Below are 25,521 nucleotides of genomic sequence, written 5' to 3'. Positions count from 1 at the left end.
GGGGTTCTATTTGCTCTGTGATCATTGTCTCTCTTTTCTATTAGTCCATTAAAAGATGACAAGAAGGAAGAAAAACATCAGAGCAAGCTGAAGTGGGCTGGTCCCCTGGGTTCTGATTAGTGAAACTCAAGGACATTAGCAAGGAGAATGCAGCTGCCATCCAGATGTCATACAAGGAACTTACAGGCCTCAAGGGCCCTCAACCTGGAAGGTGCAATTGATTTTGGCTGTGTTTCTCTCCTTGTGGAAGGATACATTATTAATTCTGGAAACCTGTACTCTTCCTGGATCCAAGGCATAGCAATATTTAACCACCACATTTTAAACAGAGATACTGGAATAAAACTTACCAAATGCTCTAACTGACCCCAAATTCATTTGTAGTTAATATCTTAGGATTTGTAAATTCATATTCTCATCAAAACAAAACAAAACAACAACAGCAGCAACAACAACAACAAAAACCCAACCAAACAAAAACAAAAACAAAAAAACAAAACAAAACAACAACTCTTTTCTTTTTCTTTGTGCTTGGAAACTAGAAGAAACAATTTCATATTTCATAATCACAGGCTTCTTTTATGTGAGAGAATTGAATATCTGTTCTCTGTGTGAGACTTGTCATGTCTCCTGATGGAGCACTAACACTTAATCCTTCCCATGACTATGAGGTTCACTGCAGGAATTGCTCAGCCTTGAGGAATTCCAGTAGATAAGATGAACCTATTTCCTTGTAGAGGCTCTGGCTGTCATTGGGTGACTCAATCATCACTGTTTATTCTTTCCTCCCCAGAGACCAGGGGCCTTGGCCAAAAAGCCAAAGCCCTAGGAGACAGCAGCAGAGCCTCAAGCAAAACAGATCCCAAATGGACATGTTGACAGGGACAGAAAATAAACATAGTATTGAACCATGGGATATATTCTGTTTGTTATCATTTTTTTATTTGCCTAAGCCATGTTAATAATTGCTTATTATAGCACAACCTGAAGAAGGATAACTAATATTGAAACTGGGTTTTCAGTAACAAAGTTTCTCTTCCTTTGAGAAGTCATGAATGCCATGTAATTTTCACTTGCAGGGGAGCACAATAAATTCAATCATTTAGTGGTCACATTTACAAAGGAATCACATGGTCAATGCAAGATGCTAGTGTTCTATGACCAGGGCTCAAGTTTTTCAAGGGTTTATTTTGTTTCACTGTATATGTGTAGGTCCTTGTGTTTACACAGGTGCACATGTATGTGAGGGTGTGGTGTGTGTGTGTGTGTGTGTGTGTGTGTGTGTGTGTGTGTGTGTGTTTGTAAGAGCACAAGTGGAGGTTGAAGGACACCTTAAGGTTTCATTCTCAGAAACATTATTTACCTCCTTTGAGATGGTGTCTGTCCCTGCTCTGGAACTCACAAAGAGGTTAGACTGACTGACTTCAGGGGAGTCTTTTGTCCCAGACACCCCAGTGCTGGGATTACAAATGTGTGCCACCATACAGTTTAGAGATCCAACTCAGACCTTTATGCTTGCAAGGTAATTTCTTCACCAACTGAATATTGCCGTCTGCCTCTCAAGGATTTATTTACTCATTTTGTAAATACTGAATGTCAGAACCCCAGGATATAATGAGCAACCCTGGCTATTTAGCCTATGAAGTATTGCAAATGGCATTTATAGGTTGAATTAGCTCCTAAAGAAAAACTACCTTTTAAACATGGGTTCTTATAAAGGAACTACTTCCTGTACAGAGAGCTAAGATTAACTGGGCTGCAAAACATAATTCATATGTTATAATTCAGGTTATAGAGCTGAGTAAGCAGCAGACTTTGACATCTAGAATAGATCAGATCTCCAAGCCATGCCTTAATGCAAATGTGCATTTCTGTGTGTGCTAACTATCCGAATTTGTTTTTATACCTCAAATCCTAAAATCCATTTAGGTATGAAAACTTAATTCAAAGCAAACCAAATATGCTAAAACTAGGAGGTTTGCCCTATCCAAGGGCTGAAAACAGAAAACAGAATCTGACCATATGATAACATTAAATATGTTAACATATTCTCCGTGAATTGAACTGCAAGATGATCAACAATTTGGTGGCAGAGGGACTTGATCTTAACAATGTTTGGCTAATACAGGTAAATGGAAAAGGACTGGTTCTTCACCCCAAATAAAAGAATGATACGCAAGGGATAGAAGATGAATGATAATAGGCATGCCTATTTATATTACTATTATCATCATTATTATTGGCTATTATTTTTTATTCTTCATTAGCATGTTTGACCATTTTGAGGCTAGCATTTCAGCATTTTAAGAACATTTGAGATCTATTAAATAGTATTGGCTCCAATAGCTCTATCAATAAAATTACCGGATTTTAAAATTTAGTTTATAAAATCAAGAAAATACAATCTATTTTTTCCTAGACTATCTTCTCCCCTGATTCTAAACCACAGCATGCAAGCTTCCCTTTCTCCTTCCCATCATTCTCATCATTGTTTTGTAATAACCACTCACTAGTAGGTACTGTGCTGAGAGTCTGCTAATAATCTTCCCAGGCTCTCAGAACACAACCCAACCTCTTTATCACAGCTTGTATGGCCACATAGGATTAATGCTTGCCTAATTCTTTTCTCTTCTTTTTTATGATTCTAGTCCCTGTAGTCTGTAAGGTGTATGGTTTTTCCGCCTGCCGCCTGGTCTTGTCCTGCCGCCACGCCGAAAAATGCACAGAGACTTTGTATTTGATACAATGCTATTGGCCAGGTGCTAGTTTCTTACCGGCTAGCTCTGTCTTAATTATTAACCCATTTCTATGTATTTCCACGTGGTCTTACTGAGAGCAGAGGAATGGCCGTTCTGCTTTCTCCAGACTCTCCATCTTGACTCTCCTTACTACTTCCTCTTTTCTCCTTGTCTCCTAGTCCCGCCTATCTTACTTTCCTATTGGCCAATGCTTTATTCATTAACCAGTATGAGAAACATATACATAATGGCATCTCCCATCAGTAGTCTGTTTTCAGTTTTTTAGTTTATCATAAATTATATCATTCAGTGTCTGGGGTTGTGTTATCCACTGTACCTAGCATCCCCTTTCTCTTGGATATTTGTCTTGCCAGCTCCCAACCTGTAGACCCAGAAAAGCTATTGCAGACCAGTTATAATAGTGATGAAGTCAAGAGATCCATATTTTCCTCTTATTTCACTCCTTTATAATATTTTTTAATGTTTAATCATAAATATAGAATTTATGGGGAGTGGAGGAAGCCCTGAGCAAGTAAAGTCCTGAGTGAATGTGCGCTGTTGACATGGATATGGCCACATCAAGGACCTTAGCCTCAGACCCACAGGAGAGTGGCAAAAGCCTTCCCCTGGATGAGTCTCAGAGGTATGGCAAAGCCTTGCTCTGGTCTATGTGCAGATGCTGGCAGTGTGTGCAGAGAATGTCCACCATAGCTTTCTCCATATGGGTATGTATGGCCTGAAAGGCTGCTCTTCTATAGAGACTGTTCCTACTGAGGTCAGCTAAACCTGCCTCCTTGTTAATTGGTATATAATAGTCTGCTTCCTTTTTTATTTGTATATAATAACCGATATCCTTGTTCACCTGTATACAATAACCCTGCTTTTCTGCCCAACTGTAGATAATTAGTGAGTTGTGCTTCTGGGATGCTTCATTTTCTCCATCAGAGAGCAGAGCACACCTGATCCCAGCTCTTCTTTATATTGGTGTCTTTGCTTTCTTTCATTCTTTCTCCATCCTAATCAAACCTGGCCCCTGAGGCTGTGCGGATACAGGACAGTTCTAAGAAGGCAGATCTTCCCAGAAACCCTTCTGTTTCTCTCAAATGCATGCCCTCCCATTCTGTCAGCCTGTCCTGTAATGATCCTTTTCCAGTTTCCCTGAGTGAAGTATGGGGAATATTGTTTGGAATATAAGTGGAATGTAAAATTCCATTCATTTCCCTCCTTGGCCTGTTTTAAGCATCAGCCTTAATGTCATATACTTTAGACATTCTTACTCAGTCTAAACATTTTCTGGAATAAAAATTTAAACTTTCATTACTATCCTGTGTCCTTCATTCAGAGTAGTCCTCATGGCTTAAGCCACTTATGATATATTAATGAGAGACACGGCTTTGTGTTCTAGAAAGATGTTTCTGTGACATCTATCATAATGTTGTATATAATTTAAAAGCTCTGTTAGGCAAGAACAAATGAACTAAAAGTTAATCTCCCTTTGAATTCTTCTTTTTGTAACCAGGTCACACTAACCATAGGCGAAATGTGTTTTTAAGAAGTCGAAACTTTAGTTGAGATGTGTGTGTCTGTGTGTGCATGCCTGTGTGTGTGCATGTATACATGCTTGTGTGTATGCATGCACATGTATGTGTGTGCATGCACATGTGTGTGTGAATGTGGTTTTTTTTTTGTTTAAGATAACAATGTTCTTTTATAATCTCCATCAAAGCCTTATGAGGTGGTGCACACATCAGAATGTAAATACTTACATGGCTGGCCATGAAAGAGTCTTACTGGCTGATTCTGGACTGAAAAGATCGGCACAAAAGCGAAAATTTGGTCTAGGAGACCTTATATTTTTATAATGCTTTGTAATAACCTATAAGGCTTTTTACTTATTCCTTTTCTTGATTTTATTCTCCCAAAGGTTAAAGAAATAGATACGGCATCTTACTGAAGTAGGAACAAAAGTACTCAAAAGAACTGTCCAAGGTTTCACTGACCTCTAATAACAGAACAAAGTAATAATTTAAATCATTGAACCCAGTCACATTCTAACTACAAAATATTCAGCCACTCTGCTTTGCAAAATTAAGTAGTCGGGTGCCAGTTTTGTGATTTTTGCCCTCCCCCCCCCCAACATTTTAAAGAATTCGGTAGATGGGTAGAAATTCATGGAGTGTATTCATCAAAGACACAAAGGCTCTATCATTCCAGATGTGCTGATCCTATAGCCAGCAGAACAATCTCTGCAGGAATGCACAGAAACTCTGCAGAGTCCTTCGATATCACAGTGATGTTTTTGTTTGTCTCAGACAACTACTGTGTCTACCTATGTAGTCTCCTGAGACTTGAGAGTAGGGTGTGAGATTCACAGAGTCATCTCTCTAGAGAAGTCTAAGCTCCTCCATGGTTAAAGGCACACTACTACAAGTCTATTCTTGCAAGAGACTAGTGCAACTCTTAAATTCAAACTGCTACACACTAATCAACAATTGTGGGCAGGTAACTTAACTTCTCTGAGCCTTGAATTCCTGAGATTAAAACAGGAGGCTATGGGGATTTAATGAGTTATCATAATTCTGTGTAAAGACTGACTGGGCAATATGGGCAAATATTTGACTTTCTCTATGTTGTGGTGTCTGACACATAAAATTGCTATAGGAAATTTATCTGAAATTATGATCATATCAGTAAATCGAGTTGCATTCACGTGCATGTGCCTTAGTGATTAGAGCTCCATTGAGCAGCTTATGACTCATCACTATTATGAGTTTCTAGTTTCAACTCTCCTCTTAGTGCTTCTTTGGCTCCCTTATCAAGCTCTTGCTTTACCTTCTTTCAGTCTGTGTTAGACAGATTCTTTTAGATGCCCTAGAACACCTGCTCTTGAATTCTCACTTCATCTGACAGCTTCCCACTCCCCCAAAGTGCTGGTTCAGAAAAAAAGGTATAAAATGCCATTTCTGATAAGCTCTCTGATGATCTTGACAGCCATTTGAAGACCACCACTCTACGGAATGTGAAAGTTGTAATGAGTGTCCCAGAAGGAGAACTAGGTGGAAACGTTACCTCGATGTAAGTGTGAGTACAGCCCATTTGGCTCTCCAGCTCCACGTGGGTGAAGCTGATATCTATTTTCTCTCCTTCAGGCTGTGTGATGAGGTAGACACACTGTCTGTTGTGATTGAAAGGTCCAGTCAGGAGAGGAAGGAGGAGCTCACCCTCTGCGCTTGTGTAGTTTCCACCACAGTGCAGATCCGCTGAGGAGAATAAAGGAGAGAAGGAATGGTCATGGGGATTACATCCCTCTGGCTTGATATATTAGATTCAGTTTTCAAAACTATACCCACCCTGCTTTGTCTACCATGTGTAAGTCCATGCCACTCATTATAAGATTACATATGTGTGTGGACATAACTGTGCATTCAGCCTGAAGCCAGAGCAATGGAGGAAGGGGATCAATGAGAACCCTTACTGTTTTTCCTGATATGGAGATGTACAAGGCATTTACCCCATGAGTTCTCACCAAGAACACACTAACAGGTGTCAAAAGCAAAATTCTCTAAAGAAGGTCATATAGTATTTCATTTTTGTTCTTTGTTTCTAGGTATGAATGTAACTAAAAGCATCATAGCTATGTGTATGGAAGCGAACTCTAGGTACTGGAATGGCTTCCTGGAAGTTGGTTTCTGTGCACTGGGCTTGATCCAGGAATGAAGCTAGATGTTTCTCAACAGCCTGCACTGTTCTCATGAACAATCTTGCATGCAGCAAAATAGGCAATGTTACTAGAGAACTGAAGTTCTGAATTAGTTAGAACTATGGGTCCCTTAATATGGATCCCATAATTGAAGGGTTAAGGGGTACTGCAGTACTTAACATTGTGGAGATAAAGAATGAATCTAAAGTGGTATGAGAAATACTCACAAAGCCATGTCACAATTCTAAGAAAGCCTCCATTTTAGGCATCGCCACAGGATGCAGCTGTGACCATAGCACTACACTCCCAGTATACAGCCAGTCTGCGTGGGCAGGGTACTCACAGGGTGTGGTTAGATAGGTTATGTGGAAGCCTTTGTCAGTAATGTCAGCATCAGAATGGAAATGAATGCTGGCAGCAGGGCCTGTAGTCTGGAGCGGTGGGGTAGACAGAGAAGTGCAGAATTTTCCAAGAATGGGGTCTTGTTGGAAAGGACCATCTCGAATCTAAAACAAAAGAACAAGACATTATGTTGGAATTAGTCAGGTTCTCACTAACCAAGATGCTTGGGACATAAGTTTCAGAAAAAATCTGTCATTTAGGTATGGTAGCAAGGCATAGCAATCTAAAGTACTGGATTAACAAAATCTATCATATCATTTAGGAAGTTTCCCAATCATATACATGACTAACACACAGTCAGTGTTCAGTAAAGAATGTGTCTTCATGGTCCTGTCAAATTCCTCATCTACTGCTGGAATTTCAACTCTGGGGTAAAATACATGCTTTGGATTTTTTTTTTAATGGTGATGTAAAGTTAGTGTTTTCTTTCATGGTTCCCTATTCCCTAAAATAAGAAATCCTAGTAGTTTAGAAGAATAAAATGAGTATTTCAAGGAAATGGAAGATTGAAAAACAGTGCTGCGAAAGGGTCTGACACTTGGGTGAGTACACGGGTGTGCAGAGATGCAGGTGGGAGAGAATAAGCATATTAAAGTGATGCTTTAAAAGCTGTGATGGTCATTTAGCACTATATACAGTAGCATACTGTATGCCAACTGTGCAAACTTACAAATTCTTTTCCTATGTTCTCATGTGTGTGACTTCTGTGCCTGTGAGAGTGTGTATGTGAGTTACAGGTATAGGTGTATGTATACACACTCGTGTGTGTGTGTGTGTGTGTGTGTGTGTGTGTGTGTGTGTATGTGTGTGTATCTATAAGTTTGCATGTGTATTGTGGGCCAGAGCATTCTTATGGAGGCAGAGCACACGTTCATTAAGTAGTTCTCCCCTTCCATTTTCAGATCTGGTAATCAAACTCAGGTCCTCAGGCTTACTGAACAAGTGCTTTTACCAGCTGAACCATTTCATCTATCCAAACTCTAATGATGTAACCTCAACTCTATAATGTAACTTCAACTCAATGGTTTCCTCCTCTCCTCTCCTCTCTTCTCCTCTCCTCTAATTTCCTCTCCTGCATCCTTCCCTCATCCTCACTCTCCATTTTTTAGCAGGACTGCGGCTTGAACCTAGGGTCTTGTGTAATCTCCATTCCTTAAAAACTCTTGTTGGCTTTTTATGCATTGAAGAAATCACATTGACTACTCAATGATTCTAACATATTTACAAATATATATATACTATATAGAACACCATGGAGTGAATAAACTGAAGAATATTCTCATATGGTCAATTTCATTTACTCAAATTAATTTTTCCATTGGCAGCAAATTTATTGGGCAATGCTACTTTATTTTTTTACTTGTAACTAGTTCCTTGAAACACTGAGGGAGTTCAATATTGTCCCGATGATTGATACTTTCTATAATGTGGTTTCAGGAATTAATATGTAAGAATAAAAAGGCTTTAATCTTAATTTGATAGGATTTATTGAATATTAATTTCACAATAACTCACTTTTTACTGTCAGCTTTTAAAAGGATATTTTGCTAAGACTTTCCAAGGAGAAGTTGATCTTTGAGTCATCCCCAAAGGTTTCAAATCCATTATTACCACGGCTAATGACTAATGACTTCAGTTTTGGAGACCTGCTTGGCAGCTGCATCCTTCATCCTTTATGAATAATTCCACAGCACTCCTTCCTTTTCTAATGGGTTGAGAAAGGCTCACTGTCTCTTTAGCAGTGCTATGGGGTACTGAGATTTACAGTACAAAATTACAGGAAGCTCCTAAGGACTCAATCTCCTTAGTGACCTTTCCACTCTACAAGTGGAGAGCTACCTTTGTGATGGATCTAATTGTGTATGGAATTTGAATGTAACAGGCTCTTTTCTCATCTATATGATAAGTCTTTGCTAATGGGATAGAGCAGGCTGACTCTGCTCCTCTCAAGGGTGATTTTCAACATTTTCCAGTGAAATTTAACACTGACAACACTTCCCACAGAATCATTATGACCCACTAAAATCAAGTGGCAGGACACCCTGAGGGCTTGCCTTGGACAACTAAAAATTAGAATGTGTTGGAGGAGACAGCCATTGCTTAGGATTTATTCTCACTCCAGGAGCCTGAATCTCTAGTTAGGGATGGGGGAAGGCAAGGCACATACTTCCACACTTAAGGCAGACCTAGAAATGAAGTAACAAACTAATGTTATTGAGATTAAACATTTAGCATCAGCTGCCTAAGTATTGGTAAAAATCCAGGGCCATCCATGGGCATCATTAACCCGTGTCCTGAGTGCTAATCATACTATACCAAGGCCTATCTAAATGCAGGGTTTTTGTTTTGTTTTGTTTTGTTTTGTTTTGTTTTACCTCCAAATAATCTTTGCTGCAGTCATTGTGGCTCTCCAGGCTCAAGGTCCCAAAGGTAAATGTTATCAAGGAGCCAGGACTGACTAGAATGTGCCAGACACAATCTCTTCCTGGAGGGTAGTTTCCAGGATATCCCGGAGATGTAATAGAGCCATAATCACCAGTCAGTGTGCCGCCACACTCTGAAATAAGGAGAAAAATGACCAAGTTCATATGTGGACTAAATTCACACAGAATTCTCATAGACTCTGCTGTCAGAAGGCAAGATCTTTTATATCACTATGATGAAGTTAGATTAGGAGGCCCTCATAAATTACATAGTCCTTTGAGCTATGGTTTCACACTATAAATCTACCATACACTGATAAGTAAACAAGTCATCCATGCAGGAACTCTGTACCTACAGAACATTGTATGGTTATGTGATTTAAAACACAGAGCTGAGCCTTCTAAGACATAAATAATGAGAATATAGATTCAGATCTTTACCCTAGAAGATTAGTTTCAATATATTAACTATGAAAATTCTGGAACTTCTGTCAGCCCCTACATCTTTCAACAAACTACAACACTTTATATTTCAAAATAGTTAAGGAACACATAATTTTCTTTTGAGAAGGATTTTCATATACTATAATGAATTATTATATTTGTATATTATACAATTATAAAATAAATTGTCTTATATAAATCATAAATTATATAATATATAAATTATAAAATAAATACATTGTTCACTTTATAAATGAAGATATTTAAATGTACAGGGTGATTAAGTCACTATCTCAAGAATGAAGCAAGTAGGGCACTGAATTGGGCTTCGTGGAAACATCTCCAGCACACCATGCCAACTCCTTCTGTTCTGGTCAATGACTGGAAATGTTGAGAAGAATTCTTTCTCTTTAATAGTCACATTTGATAAAGAATCTGTGGTGGTTAGTAAGGAATGTTATTGTAGAATCAAAAGGTAGAAATGCCAACAAATCCAGACTTTGATACATATACTTTTAGAAAGAAATGAACTAGCTGGATGTTGGTGGCACACACTTTTAATCCCAGCACTCAGGAGGCAGAGGCAGGCGAATCTCTGTGAGTTCAAGACCAGTCTGGTCTGTAAGAACTAGTTCCAGGGAAGCCTCCAAGACATAGAGAAACCTTGTCTTGAAAAACAAAACAACAACAAAAAACAACAATGACAACAAAAAAATAAAAAGAAAGAAATGAACTAAGGTGACATTTTAAGTATGTAAAATAAGATATTCATGTGACAATACACACTACTCAGACAAATCTTTTATTACCAAAGCAAAACCTGAAACAGTTATACAGTTTTCATTGCTCCTCAACAGGGAACATCCAAGTACATTTTATAAAACTTAACTTAAATCTACTATGAGTATAAAACTTCTTAATTTGTAAAATAATATAATGAAAAATGTTAAAGATCAGATGTAGATGTAATACATAACAGTTACCACCCATAATGTAGAAAATTTCAAAACAGAGTAGTAGAATGTAAAGTACACTGAAAAAATTCCAGTGTCCCTTATACATGTAGAAAAATGTCCAGGATCTCTGCTACCACTCAACTAAGGTTTATTGACTTTCAAGTGATGAAAGTCCAGACTTTTTAAAACAAATTACTAGACTGCCTGTGAAGAAATAGTCACTGTCCCCCATTATTCTAAAAATATAGAATGGTCTGACCACTGCAAATTTGTGCAAAAATGTCATATAAAATAACAAAACCTTATGCATGCTTTTTGACTGAACAATCCCAAAGGCACAGAGGAAAAGTTGGAATAAGGCCAATATACAAGGTGTTTGTTGCACCGGTGTGGGGGCAGTATGGAACAGGAGATAAAATGAAGAGGGGGATGAGGGATGGAATACAAGGAGAGACCGCTAAAATTAAGGACCAGATAGGGAGTAGTATAGAAGCCTGATACAGTAGAAGCTTCTCTCTCTCTCTCTCTCTCTCTCTCTCTCTCTCTCTCTCTCTCTCTCTCTCTCTCTCTGTCTGTCTCTCTCTCTCTCTCTCTCTCTCTCTCTCTGTGTGTGTGTGTGTGTGTGTGTGTGTGTGTGACTGGGCATGTCTTGTCACCAAATGAAGTTTCTAGTATCAGGATTGGATTACATCTAATTGAGCTGTTGGTCAAAGGGGTCCTACAGAGTCCCAATCAACCCAGGCTGTTGACAAATCTGTAGGTTGCTCTACTCAAATTATGGCAAGGTTCCATTGCTGAAGAAAGTACCTACACGGCTAACTGAACATGGGGAAGTTGAGCTGATGCCTACATAGAGCTTTCTCTTCTATTTTTCTAGCATCTTTAATATGGGAAGGTACCCTACAAGCTATCGAAAGAGAAATGTAAACACCAAGCCAGCCACAAATCCTTTGATCTATGATGATGTCCTAACTACAAGATGTGCTAGAGCAACGGTAGCACAAAGCTTGTGGGAGTAACCCACCAATAACTGATTTACTTAAGGCTCACTGCATGAGATGTAACCAATACCTAGCACTGCTTGGGAAACTAAGAATCGGAGACCAGGGGAAAACCAAATGCTACTGTCCTTAAAAAGGAAAAGAAAAGAAAAAAAAAGCATCAATGAAATGACTCCTAAGTACAGTCTTCTACACTCATAAATCAGTACCTGCTCAACCATCATCAGAGAAACTTTTTCCTGTAGCAAATGGGAACAAATACAGAGGCCCACAACAAGACATCATGGAGAGAGTTTGAACTTACAATATTCAGACATAAATTGGATATCTCAATCAAATCCCTCCCTTCAGGGCTTAGGGAACCCCATGGAAGAAAAGGCAGAAAGAATCCAAAAGTTAGACAGGATAGAGGACATGAGGAGAACAAGGCTCTCTAAGTCAACTGAAAGCTCATAAGAACTCACAGAGACTGAGGCAGCAAGCACTGGGTCTGAATGGGTCTGCAAGGTCCTCTGCGTACATATTATGGTTTACAGTTCAGTATTTTTATGGGATTCCCGAGTGTGTGAGCGAGTGAGTCTATATTTTTGCACCTTTCTTGGGCTATTTTCCTTCTGTTTGCTTTGTCTAGGACAATTTTAATTTTTTTTGATGAGTTAGTTTTTGTTTTATCACATCACATCATATTTATATTATATTATATTATAGTCCCTTAGAAACATGTTTGTTTTCTTATGAGAGACAGAAAGGGAATGGATCTGGATGGAGGGGGAGGAGGAGAGGAGCTGAGAGGAGTAAAGGGGGAACTGTAATCAAGATATATAATTGAGAAAAATGTCAGTTTTCAATAAATGAGAAAACAAAATACAAGAAGAAAATTAAAATGTGCACTCTGCAACAGAGAAATCTTTAAATGGTGACTTTTAGCATTATATTGGACACAGCAGAAGACAGGACCTTGTAGACTTTGGGAGCTCATTCCCCATGGAGGGATACTCTCTTAGCCTAGAGGCAGGAGGGAGGACCTAGTCCCTACTCCAAATGTCTAGACAGACTTCAATGATCCCTCCTGGAAGGCATCACCCTACATGTGGAGTTGGGAGGGAGGGATGAGATGAGGGTTGGGGGGGGGGAGAGGGAACCGGAATTGATATGTAAAATAAGAAAAATAATAAATAAAAAGAAGAAGAAGACAGTGTCTTGTATACCTAGACATTCCAAAAATTCCAAAAGGAAGTAAACAAATGAATCAAGGAAGAAAAAAAAAAAAAAAAAAAAAAAGAACTGATTGAACTGATTGAAAGGGGGAAGGAATAAAAGAGAGAGAAAGCAGTGAAGTACAGCCGTACAGCCATGACCTTTTATATATTGAGAGGTGACCAGGATATTAGAGGGCAAGGCATGGAAACTAAGTATTACAATTAACTTTCCAGAGAGAAACTATGGACAACAGAGACAATGAAAGGGCAGATTTAAAGGCTGGCAGAAAAGAAACTTAAAGTCTCATGTATGATAATATTCATCTAGGGTGAGAGTATAAAAGTGACTGACTGGTCCAGTAAATACCGATGCCATCAGTAGTGGATATGGTCTTAGATGTATTAAAGGGTGTGCTTGAAGAAGAAGTGAAATAACCCTATATAGAATGCAAATTTCTCTCTACTTGCAAGAGATGTCATTTTACATACAAAAAAAATCCCTAAAGACTTCAGAAAAAATAGTTAGATCAATAAAATATGCTAATAAACTAATTCAGGAAGGTTACAGGTTATTCATTAACACTGCACATATTAATAATAAATTATCCAAAATAAGAGATTTTTTTAAATTCCATTCAAAATATCATCAAAAAGTGATTCACCTCATGAGGAATTTAACCAAAGATGTGGAAATATCTATAGACTGAAAACTATAAAATACTAAGTGAAATTGAGTAAAATATAAATAAATGGAAAGATATACATTAAAAATTAGAAGAATTAATATTATTTTAAAAACCACATGGAACCCAAGGTGATCTACAAAGTGAATGTCACCTCCTTCTGATTTCCAATGCTATTTTCCATAGAAACAGAAAATCAGTATTGTAATTCATCCAAACTACAAAGGCTCCAAATGAGTAAAACAATCCTGAGTAAGCTGGAGACATCACAAAACTTGGTGTTAAAAAATACAAAGCACTTCTAATCAAAACTATATTAGGAATTTATAAACAGACATCTAGTTCTATGTATTAAAATAAGAAACACAAAATCTGTTTCCTACTCAACTGAGTTTAGAAAAAGATGCTAGGAGCAATCAATAGAGAAAGGATAATCTAATTATAAATGTTGATTGAGCTAGGTCTCCATTTGCAGAAGAATTAAACTGACCATTATAGAAATACAAACGCAAATTGGACTAATGATTTAAATATATGGACTGACCCTATAAAACCACTATTAAACCAGAGGGAAAGATTCATAGGATAGATCTGAATAATAATTAATTTTGAACATGACTCCAAAAAGCACACAGGCAGGAAAAGTCTATAGTTAGTAGGAAAAATTGAAACATCATAATACAATGTTTCTGCACACCAAAACAAGCAATCAACAGGCTAAGCAGAGAGCCTGGAGTGGGGATAAAACATCAATAATCCATATCTTATAGGCTGGTGTGGCATTGATGGCTGAAAGAAATAAGGAACACCAACAACAGCAAGTGGAAAAACCCAGGAACTAGAATGGCCATTGTCAGGGGTACGCCAGGGAGCAAGTGCAGTAAATTACACTGCAGGCTCAACTCTGGACCACTAATACTCAGCACGGTATCGATAGTTAGCACAACATGATGATTTAACATTTGCTCAGAGAGCAGTTCTTATACCTTCTCACTACATATAAAAAGAAAAGGAAAAATAAATATTTGAAATAAGTAGAAAAGGAAAATCAAATAAAATATATTAAGCAAAGTTGTCAGAAAAAAATAAATGAGCTCTATAATCGCAGCTTGATATCTCAATGCAGTTCTCGCATCAGTAGAGCAAACATTTAAAGTCACTGGAGAAATAAAATATTTGAACAAAGCTACTGACCAAATTCACTAAGTTAACATATGTTGGTGGTCATATCTAATTATTGCCAAATTCATGTTTTTCCTCACCATAATGGAAATACCAAAATAAAAACATTAGTCCATGAAGCAAATTTCAAACACTTGATATACTGCTTCATTACTAAGTGACCACACGGATAATTAACGGTCATTGAGAAACCAAAATAAAAATAGGAAAAGATCTTAAACTGAATACTATAAAAATTTACATTAAAACCTATGGATAAAGGTAAAATCAAGTAAAAATGCTCCACTTCAGTGCATACATTAACAAGTATTTTGTTGCATGTGTGTATGTGTATGTGTTCGAAGAGGTCAGGGCTTGACTTCGGGTATTTTTCTCATCCACACTACCTTATGTATTGAGGCAGGCTTTCTCACTTGAACCTAGAGTCTGCCAATTTGGTTCATCTAGCTAGCCAGCCTACTCTGAGGATCAACTTTCTCCACCTCCCAAATGCTGGGGTTATAGGCAGGTTGTCACTCTTGCCTTGTAATTTGATAGCAAGCACTCTACCCACTAAGCCTCTCCTCAGCACCTAAAAAGGTATTTTTAAAGGTCAGAAATCACTTTGCAAACCTTTTAAGTCACAATTGAAGGAAAATTATAAAAGCAACAGTAAGTTAAGCTTTCTAAATGTAAGAGAGAGAAAAAGTTCACCTTTGATATAAGTAGGTTTGAGATGAATTCAACACAGTAAAGAGGTAGAAATAAAACAACATGACTTTAAAGAACTGGCTACAGCTGTCAGCACCTACCTGGCTTTTTTGTAGGGCTTTTTCTGGGAGATGGCAATAGACATAAAAGAACACCTATAGAAGGGCAACGGCCTGATAGACCTCTCATTGAAAAGAAAATATTGTTGCCCATATGACAAAGGCTGTTTTCCTTAGTGCTGGGGCTCAAACCTAAGGCCTCGCATTTCAGACAAGAGCCTGATTTATCAAGCTCAAGTAATCCATTTTTACTGTGTAGACCACTTGGACCTTCAGAGAACTACAGAATTAGCTAATACCTTTCTAAAGTTCAGGCCCACAAAATAAACTAATTAAGATTCCATAACCCTGAATTTTTTAGTCAAATGCTAGATAGTAATTGGAATAGGAGGAAATACCCTTGATTTGATAAAAGTCACCTACAAAAATTTACATTTAACATCGTATTCAATGAAAAAAAATGTTTACCCTATATAGTTAGTAAAAAGACAAAAACTCTACTCCCTACTTTATCTTAGCATCATATTACAGGTTTTAGCCAAGGCAATAAGTAACAGAAAATAAGAGTTCAAAAAATATGAAAGATTAACAATATCCTTCCTTATAGATGCCATGGTGGCACGTGAAAAATAGAAAAAAAATCTTAGAAAGATTTAGAACTTAAACTGAAATCTATGAAAGCTTATAAAAAGTGGATCTCAACTGAATATAAGAACAACAGCTGAATCTAGTAGCAGAAACTTTCAGCTCCCTCACTTGGAAGACAGAGGTAGGAGGATCATTGTGAGGTCAAGGCTAGCCTGGTCCATAAAGTGAGTTCCAGACTAGCTGGAACAAAACAGTGAGACCCTATGTCAGAAAAGAAAAACAAACAATAACAACAAAACATGGACAAAAAAACCTAAGAACAATGAAAAAGAATTATCAATTATCAAGAGGTCATTAAAATAAGAACTATTACAAGAATGAACAGAAAACGTCCCCAGTGACATTCTTGCAATAAATTTACTAGAAGTTATAAAAATGGTTTTCTGATAGATGGTGAGAGCTTATTGATGAAGACACTACATCCTTTGGTCATAGGGCATGGAGAAATCAAGTTGGTACTAATCAGGAAGTTTCCTCCATGTTGGCTAGCTTTCATAGTTCTAGAAGGTTCTATGCAAGCTGCTGGGACAAAATTTCATCTAGGAACCCTATAAACTACAATAATGACCTGTACAAGATATGTTCATGGATGCCATAATGATATGAATCAGTTATGGGGCAACCAATCACATTCTGCATGGATTTAAGCTGTGCTCCATTAAAAAAAAATACAGATTTGATGGGCTTTGGTGACACCCCCAGCAGCCCCAGGGAGGACTCTATCTCTAGGAGTATGTAGGGCACAAATTGAACTTGAGAAAAGAAAGTGACATGAAGTTGAGCAAGGTAATGGTGGACCTGAGAGAAATAAGGGGGAAGAGAGGAAATGAATATATTAACAGTAAATTGTATTAAGTTCTGAAATAATTAATACAACTACTATATTAAAACAATCAAAAAAATTCTGTATAGCAATTTAATAAGGACCTCACTACTACTCATGTGTTTTAAACTATGTGCAACACACACCATTTTTTTTCTGTTCTCAGATTCGTTATAAAATTATTAGTTCTTAAAATAATTATCTAAAAGGTTACATTATTTCTAGGTCCACAAAATGTCACAACATCATGAAAATCTGTTTTCCTTTCTCCTCATTTTGCACTTACCTGGCTGCTTTGTCTCCCACCTGGCTGCAAAGCCTCTCCCAAGCCTTATGTGTTCAGAGTAGAGATGAAAATAGAGAGCATTGCCGCTGCTGTGGATGCCCTGTGGAGGCTTGGAGCCACAGTATTTCCCAAGTGGGAAGGCTGCTGAAGAATCTCCATCGTGGATCTGAAGAAACTCCCGGGGACAATTATTTGACAGTTCTAAGTCAAAAAATGTAAAAGTGACATGCAGAACCTGGAAGAACAGAAAAGCATTTCCATGTTAATGCTAAATTGTTTCTTCCACTAGCCAGCAAACATTTACATAAAGAGATAGAGCCATAGAGCATTAGTCACTCTCAATGTATGCACCAAATCTACATGTAAAGGGCTGACTTTAAAATCACTCAAACCAAATTTTAATTCATATAGAAATATGAAAAAGTCTCTGAGGAGTTGAAATGCTATTTACCTTAAATAATTCATTATATATTGTATGATTCATCAAATGATCGTGATCATATTGTGTTCCACAAAATAATAATAATAATAATAATAATAACACCATGAATCAACTTGAAAACTCTGAATGAAATCTAATCTATCAAGTAGATGGTCAAGAGTGTTTTGTTAATAAAAAAATGAAATGTTCATTTGAAAAAAATATACTTTAAGTCCAAATGTCTGAGATTTACATTCCTGAGAATCTACCCCGAGCCCCTGAAGAATCTGTGGAATGTGCTCACACCCACCCCATATTGATGCCACAGGGGTCTCAGGTTTTCAGCCCAGACTAAGACTCAAATGTGTGGTGAGTGGGCCTGGGGAAGGTCTTCAGGAGCTAGATACCATCAATGTGAAAACAGTACCCAGAGATGAAAACAGGAAAAGGGTAATGATGTTTAAACTACAAAGCACAAAAGTAGAATGGAGCAAATAACTGCACATTTTGAATGTCATAAAATACAAAAGATTTTAAATTTTAAATTGATAGCCCCATTTTAAAATAAACATCTAAAAGGAGGTTGTTAGATTTAATTTTCACCAGAATCTAAAATCACAATGCTATTCATCTAGGATAAAGAATTTTAAGATGTTTTTAAAATTCTATGTTAGTATATTTTAATATATCCTATCATTACATTATTTTCTAACTGGATGTAATTTAAATAGAAATCAAATATCAATTAGTTGTTTATGTTTTCTATTATATTATATGTTGATATATAAATATATAAAGAGAATATATAAAATTATATCATGAAAAATGGGATAAATTTTCATAAAAATGGTAATGTACACGTAAAAATTTTCACATAAAATCTTTTCCATGGAAAAATATATTTCAATGTCAGGAAATGGAATTCACTAGAACTAAATGGAAGGAAGGAAATTCACACAACATACCCAGTGGGAAAGTTTTCTGGAATTTATTCTATTGTGTATTAACCAAGCTGCCACTTGCTGTCTTTCCTTAAGAGAAATACTATTTTCTGACCCTCATACAGTGTTCTCTATAGTATTATTTTGTTGGGGAAATTTAATGACATTTCAAGGGAGAATTTTACCTATTAAGTCATACCAATTTAAGTCTAAGAATTGCTTAAAAACAAATACTTTGGAAATCTGAGTTTTAAGGAATGATAAAAATCATGGGCTCAGATCATAGTTTTAAGTGTTCATGTAGGAGCTCAGAGTCATGAGCTTTGGAATCAGATGGCCTAAGGCTGTTTCTTAAAGACCATATGTTACAAACAAACAAACAAACACACACACATATCTAGACAAATATCTCAAACGTTCTAGGTCCCCTTTATGTATGTATAAAATGGGTTAATAATTCCTAGCTCTAGAGTTTAAAGTACACTGATGTGTATGGAACATATGGTATCAGCCATAGAGCAAATACTTCCTAAGGAAGCCATCTTAATACTAGTTGTCACCATTTCATGATAGTCCACTGAGGTCTGTGGTCATCTTCAAATGCTACTTTTGCAGTAAAAGCATGGTATTACAGATTAACTACTGGCCTACAGCTAGACCACCAATGCTGGGAATCCTTCCTTACCAGAGGTAAACAAACAAAAAACTCACAATGGACTCTAGAACCAAACTTGACTTGAAGATTTATCTATTCCTCTTATAAACTAGGTAGTACTAAAAAAAAAGAGAAAAAAAAAAAAAAAAAAAACAGAAACCCACAAAGCTTCTATTTTTATTATTTCAACTATAAAATATAGATATTAATCATTTAAAATAATGTGTATGAAGTTAGAGAAAGATGAACAAAATGTCTAGCCCAAAGTCCAGCACTCACCAAATATTCAATATGTGAGAGTTTAATTATCAACATAAATACTTTATATATGCGTATACATGCCTATATATATCACAGGTATGGAATTTTTAAATGTAGAAGTGAAATCTGCTTATGGACAACAATTATTATGTTTACCTTTTCCTCATCAGTCCTGACAACCCAGAAACAGTTAGCATCATGGACAAAGGTATCATTAGGGCTCTGGTAGGCAAAGTTTCCTTGAGTCCCTGAGAGGATCCCTCCACAAGCTGGAAAAAAAATGAACTATGTTTTTCATAGATTGACAAAAGGGCATCTTCCACTCTGAAATTTCCTCTTCTTGGATTCCTTTTGGTTGATTTCAGATCCATCACATTGTCTACAAACCACTCGACTCCTTTATTTTCTTTGGCTGCCATTCTCCAAACCTTTACCCCATGATTCAATCACATCCAGTAGTTCTGCCATCTCTTGCCCTCTTCCTGCTGCTCTGTGGCAGTCTTAACTCCCCGATTATACACTGAGCAGATAAGTGAAGATGATGCTTTATGCTTTGATATTTTATCATTGCCCTAACATGTAGTAAGACCTCAGTAAATGTACTGATTGCAATGCAGGAATTAAGAAGAGAGAGTATGGAGTAGTTAGAGGAGTCCTGGAGAAGGAATCTGATTGTGCTGTCTAAGTAATAGATGCTTCCGGATGGGAAATAAAGGAGGGATTTGTGGGGATCATCAGGAGAAACAGACCAAATAAAAGAACACAGTGATAACACTCATGGGGTCCATGTTGTCAAGTGGCAAAAGAAAATTGTCTGACTTGAATGAGAGAATTTCCAGGAAACTAGAGAAAAAAACATGGTGACATGGATAGAATGAAGGTTGTTCATGGAAGATTAATGAAAAACAACCTAAACCATGATTAATTAGACAATGAAGAACCAAGGCAGCAGCAGCAAATAGGAGAATGGTAACTAAGATAGAAGGGTATTCTGTGAACATTAGATGCCTTTCTCTAGGAAAACCAAAAGGGAAGGTCAAGTATATGGTACATTCTGAAAGAATATAACAAACATGAAAAATACTAACAATATTTTTGAAGAAAATGATTCTTGTTTAAAACAAGGTTTATAAATATCCACCTTGTGAATTCTATGCTATTTCCGCATGGAGAAATCTATGTCTTAACATCTAAACTGGTAAGAAATCAGGTTACATTGGCAAATATGCAAAAGTCTTATTGGAAGATGGTGTCCCTAAGCTGAGAGTATCTGTGGCTCAAGGGATGTCTCCCATTACCTCTCTGGGGTGTCTGGCAGTAATACCCAGTCCAGGAGCTTGTGCAGTCACAAGTGAAGCCATTGATGCCATCGATACAGGTGCCTCCATTCAAACAGGGGTTGCTCACACACTCATTAATGTTTTCTGTGCAGTTGGTTCCAGACCAGCCTGAGTCACACTTACAGAAATAACTAGATACTGTTTCCTAAGGAGAAAATAAATGCATCATATTACAAAACAAAGGGGCAAACTATATAACATAACCAACCCAAGTCAAGAAAAGTAACAACATAAGGTATATATTTAATGAAAATTAAACTATAGCATATATTCTCCAGTAAAGAAATTCATTAATTACTAAGCATAATTAGTAATATTTATCCCCATAAAATATAGAATTCGCTTAATATTCTGAAAATAATTGATAAGAATAAGTCATGGCTGAAGATATAGCTCAAAGTTACAAAGGGTTTAGTGCTTTTGTAGAGTGTCAGGATTCAATTCCTATTACCCATATCAGGCAGTTCACAACTGCCTCTAACTCCAGTTCTAGGAAATATGACACCTTCTTGCCTCTGCAGACACATACATGCTAATGATGGACACTAGTGCATGCAAGGGCACACATATACACATAAAAATAAATAAATCTTTAAAAATCAACTTATTGGTTTTCCTGCAAAACAAAGTTACTACCTATTTGTAATCTGTGAATGAGAGACCTTAGCATAAAGTTTAAATTGTTATCTTTAAACTTACAATTCATACAGATTAAATAGTGATTATTTGCAAGTTTTTAATATCCCCGGAGGAGGAAGACTCACTATGCACTGTCCATGAGCACAGGGGTGACTTGAGCAGATATTACTGAGGGGTACACATCCATTTGGCCCAAAACCATTTCCTGTATATCCCAGAGGACAGGTGCAGAGAGGCAAAAACCCTGTTCAGAAATAAAAATGGATTTGTAAGTGCAGGGATCCTTGTTTCAGAAACTGTCATAAAACTCAACTCTGGTGTCTAGACAAGAATCTATCAAGGTCAAGTGAATCTTTTCCTACAGTCAGGCAAGAGGAAGCAAGAGGAAAAACGATGAAATTCTTTTGCTGAGGGAGTTCCTGGTTAGGCTCCAAAGCAATACAGAGAAACCTTGTCTCAAAAAACAAAAACAAACAAACAAACAAACAAAAAACAAAACCAAACAAAACAAAAACAAAAAACACTCAATGTTTCTAATTTCTTGTATATATATTTGCAATCATGCTATCTTCTCATGTGACAGATGATCTTGAGGGTAAGGGAAGGTGAAGAAAAGGAAAATGCGATTTCTTCATTAGGAAGAGATGCTTGGTAGAAAATAAGAGTTTTATGGCAACAGTGTTTGCTGCAAATGTATGTGCCTACACTTATAGAGAGATTGCTCAATCCTCTAGACAACCCTATAAACAGATCTTGCTATAAATATTTATATTTTTACAATAAAAATAGAGCATTTGTAGATTGTCCTGACCAAGGACACACAGTGTGAATATAAGGGTCCAGAGAAACTTTATGGATGTGGCCTCAGGTGTAGCACAGGATTAACACACAATGGGCAGCCCTCATGTTCTAGGCACATGCACATGCAGACCACACCTGTGTACTATTTCATTAAAAAATGAATTTAAGGCACTCAAAGGAATTTTCAGTGAAGCTACAGATTAAAATAATATAGTAACATGATCAACAAAATTCAAACATTGACGTTTCTTCAACAATTTTCCAAGCCCTTTGCCTCTATGTTACAAAATTCAAGCAATGACAATTTAAACAGAGGAAGACATTGATAAAAAACTGTAAAGTAACTGAATCTTTCAGTACCACTAATAATTATGACATGAATGAGATAAAAGCTAAAGATAATATTAAAACGTGTACATATATATTCTTATCTACATGTGCATATTAAATATGCATTAGTAAAAATAAAAATTTGAAAAATCAAGGAAGTTACATATTATTTAATAGATGAGGTTAGGTCTATCCATTTGGACAAAAACAGTTTGGGTTTCCATTTGTTGCATACATGAACAATAAATTCTAAAACTGTTGAAGATCTGGATATAGCGAAAGAAAACATAAGAAAAATACAACTTGATGATTTATAAAGAGTTCAATGCTAACACAAGAAAGATAAGAAAACTGATTTATTCTTGGCCTACGAAATTCTTAGGCCTCTAAATAGAAAATACCAGTACAAAATTACAAGAACAACATGATATGAAGAAAGTACTGGGAAGATGATTTCCTCAGAAAAATGAAAATTGCAAATTAACAAGGAAGCAAGTGAGCATGTAAAAATCAGAAAAGGTGATCAATAAAAATGTGAACATTATTATTCATTAGTCATACAAAAGCACAGTTTAAGAAATGAGCAATAAGCTAGGTAGCAGTGGCACACACCTTTAATCTCAGTACTGAGGAGGCAGAGGCAGGCAGAACTCTGAGTTTGAGTCTAGCCTGGTCTACAGAGTAAGTTCTAGGACAACCAGGGCTACACAGAGAAACCCGGTGTCAAACAAACAACAAACAAACAAATTTAAAAACAGCAATTAACGGTTGGTTATAAAATGTATCAAGACAAAAAATGATAGCTGTGATTATCAGAGCTGGGATACATAAGCATTTCACCAACTATTGGCTGGGACATACAATAATATAATTCCCAGAGAGGTGTGCTGCTGCATAGATGAGCTGGCCCTCTTTTATGCAGTACCACAACTATACAATAAGATTTACTTCCCCTTTCCCAGAAGTAAACTCCTTATTTTAGCTGGATCCATGATGCTTGAAATAAATGCTATATGTTCTCTGCTGCAAAGTGTAGCCAGATGGCAAATTCCAGCCAATGACACAGAAATAAGAGCTATAAAAGAACGTGGCACATCCTTCCCTTTCTCTGTCCTGTTAACAAAAGTCATTAATTAATTATTTGGGTTAATTATCATTGGAAACAACATCTAATTAAAGTAGATCATTCAAGGGTATCAGATTCTTTTTATTTCAACATGCATAGCATTTTGAAATGGTTGGAATTTTGTTGGAAGTTCAAAGTAAGAATTTTGACAGTTGTAAATGGTAGTTCATGCCTATAACACCAGCCTTGGGAGGCCAAGACAGGAGGATTACATGATTTCAAGGTCAACTGGGCTACAGAATGAGACTTTTCTCTCTCCCAAAGGCATTTCAAGGAGAAAAAAAATCTTACTTTTAGAATATTTAATTGTTGAGAGGGTTTGAGTGAAACATCCAAGGACAAAGAGGGGAGAATAATTACCTATACCAAGAGCTGAGGAGCAGGATGCATCTGGGTGGCAGCCTCCGTTATTGATCGAGCAGATGTCCAAGGGTGTGCACTCTTTCCCATCACCGCTGAAACCTGGCCAAAGCACACAGAGGCTGAGAAACAATGTCAAGAACTTCTTGGAGACTAGTTCTATTTAAACTAGAGGATGGACAGAATAACCACTTTCCACAAGAAAAAGAAAACTAACATGTATGATGTCTGTAAGCCTAATCTGTGAATAGTCCACAAGTGCATGTATTAAGTAAATGAATATGTGTGGTAACACTTGAGTGATGGATGGAAAGATTCTCACAGAAGTATTTCCCTATCCTGCGTTTTCTCACTGCTTGCTGCTGACATTGTTTCCCATCCCTTTCTTACTTTGCTATACTATTGCATGCTGAATCTACACCTTAAGTTAAGCATTCTGGACCTTTCCTTTCCTTTCCTTTTCTTTTCTTTTCTTTTCTTTTCTTAGAAATCATTCTAAAGTAAGCACAGATTCTATTCTAAGCATACTGGCAGGGGTGGCATCAGGAAGCCTGGTGCAGTACCTGGTGGGCAGTTCCCACAGGTGAAAGATCCAGGCGTGTTATGACAGGGGACAAATGGAGCCACAGAGCAGCCGCCATTGTTTATCTCACATTCATTGATATCGTGGCATTCATAACCATTTCCTTGCCAGCCTAGAAAAGAATATTGAGAAGATTTGCAAGATTAGCACTGCTAAATTAGCAAGGAAAAAAAAATACAGGTAGTTAAGATGTACACAAAATAGTTCAGGGCTCAGTAGTTAAAGATGCTTGTCACTAAGCCTATCGTCTGAGTTCAATCCCTGGGACCCACATGATAGAAGAAGAGAACTAATTCCAATTTGTCCTCTGACCTCATAGGAATGTTATGGAATATACCCCAAATGCAAGTTAATTAATTAATATTTAAATATTTAAAGAACAATAAAATTAATGAAGAAAATTTTGTTTTACACAAAACTATAAATTAAAATCAGAGATTCCTACCAGGTTGTCCAAAAAGTGTTCTAAATGTATAAAATATAATTCTGGCAAGGTGGTGAGTAAAGGGATTTGTTTGTAGACTAATGATTGGACATTAATAAAACTATGAATTACTTAAAACTGTATCTTTGTTTCTACAATCTAAGAAAATGGAGGATGAGATTGAAAGTCAGGAGAGAGTCATTAGATATTTGTGTTGTAATCAATCATGATAACATTAGTATTAATCTCATGATTCATTATCATATTAATCATGTTAAATGTCTTCAAATCTTTAGCATATTTATAATGTTGGATCTAAGTGGGGTATCCCATCATATACTGACAAGGAAATTATCATATCTGAGTGACAGGATGGTGTGACAGCAACAGGGTGCACTGTAACTCA

The 25,521-nt window shown here is 36.8% G+C and overlaps 1 protein-coding gene across 1 annotated transcript in view; it reads right to left on the bottom strand.

The window, feature by feature from the left end:
• Positions 1 to 25,521, bottom strand: part of Cubn (cubilin) — a 202,139-nt gene that overhangs the window by 164,609 nt on the left and 12,009 nt on the right. The window contains 9 exon segments of the mRNA XM_051205896.1: positions 5,808 to 5,998; positions 6,782 to 6,944; positions 9,216 to 9,397; positions 17,235 to 17,469; positions 19,669 to 19,781; positions 20,811 to 20,997; positions 21,617 to 21,735; positions 24,079 to 24,210; positions 24,672 to 24,803. Coding sequence (XP_051061853.1) covers positions 5,808 to 5,998; positions 6,782 to 6,944; positions 9,216 to 9,397; positions 17,235 to 17,469; positions 19,669 to 19,781; positions 20,811 to 20,997; positions 21,617 to 21,735; positions 24,079 to 24,210; positions 24,672 to 24,803 — 1,454 coding nt within the window.

The sequence above is a fragment of the Phodopus roborovskii genome, unplaced genomic scaffold (genome assembly GCF_943737965.1).
Source record: "Phodopus roborovskii unplaced genomic scaffold, PHOROB, whole genome shotgun sequence".
Classification (NCBI taxonomy): Eukaryota; Metazoa; Chordata; class Mammalia; order Rodentia; family Cricetidae; genus Phodopus; species Phodopus roborovskii.
The sequence above is the reverse complement of the archived record's forward strand: the minus strand, read 5'-3'. Positions and strand labels throughout refer to the sequence as shown.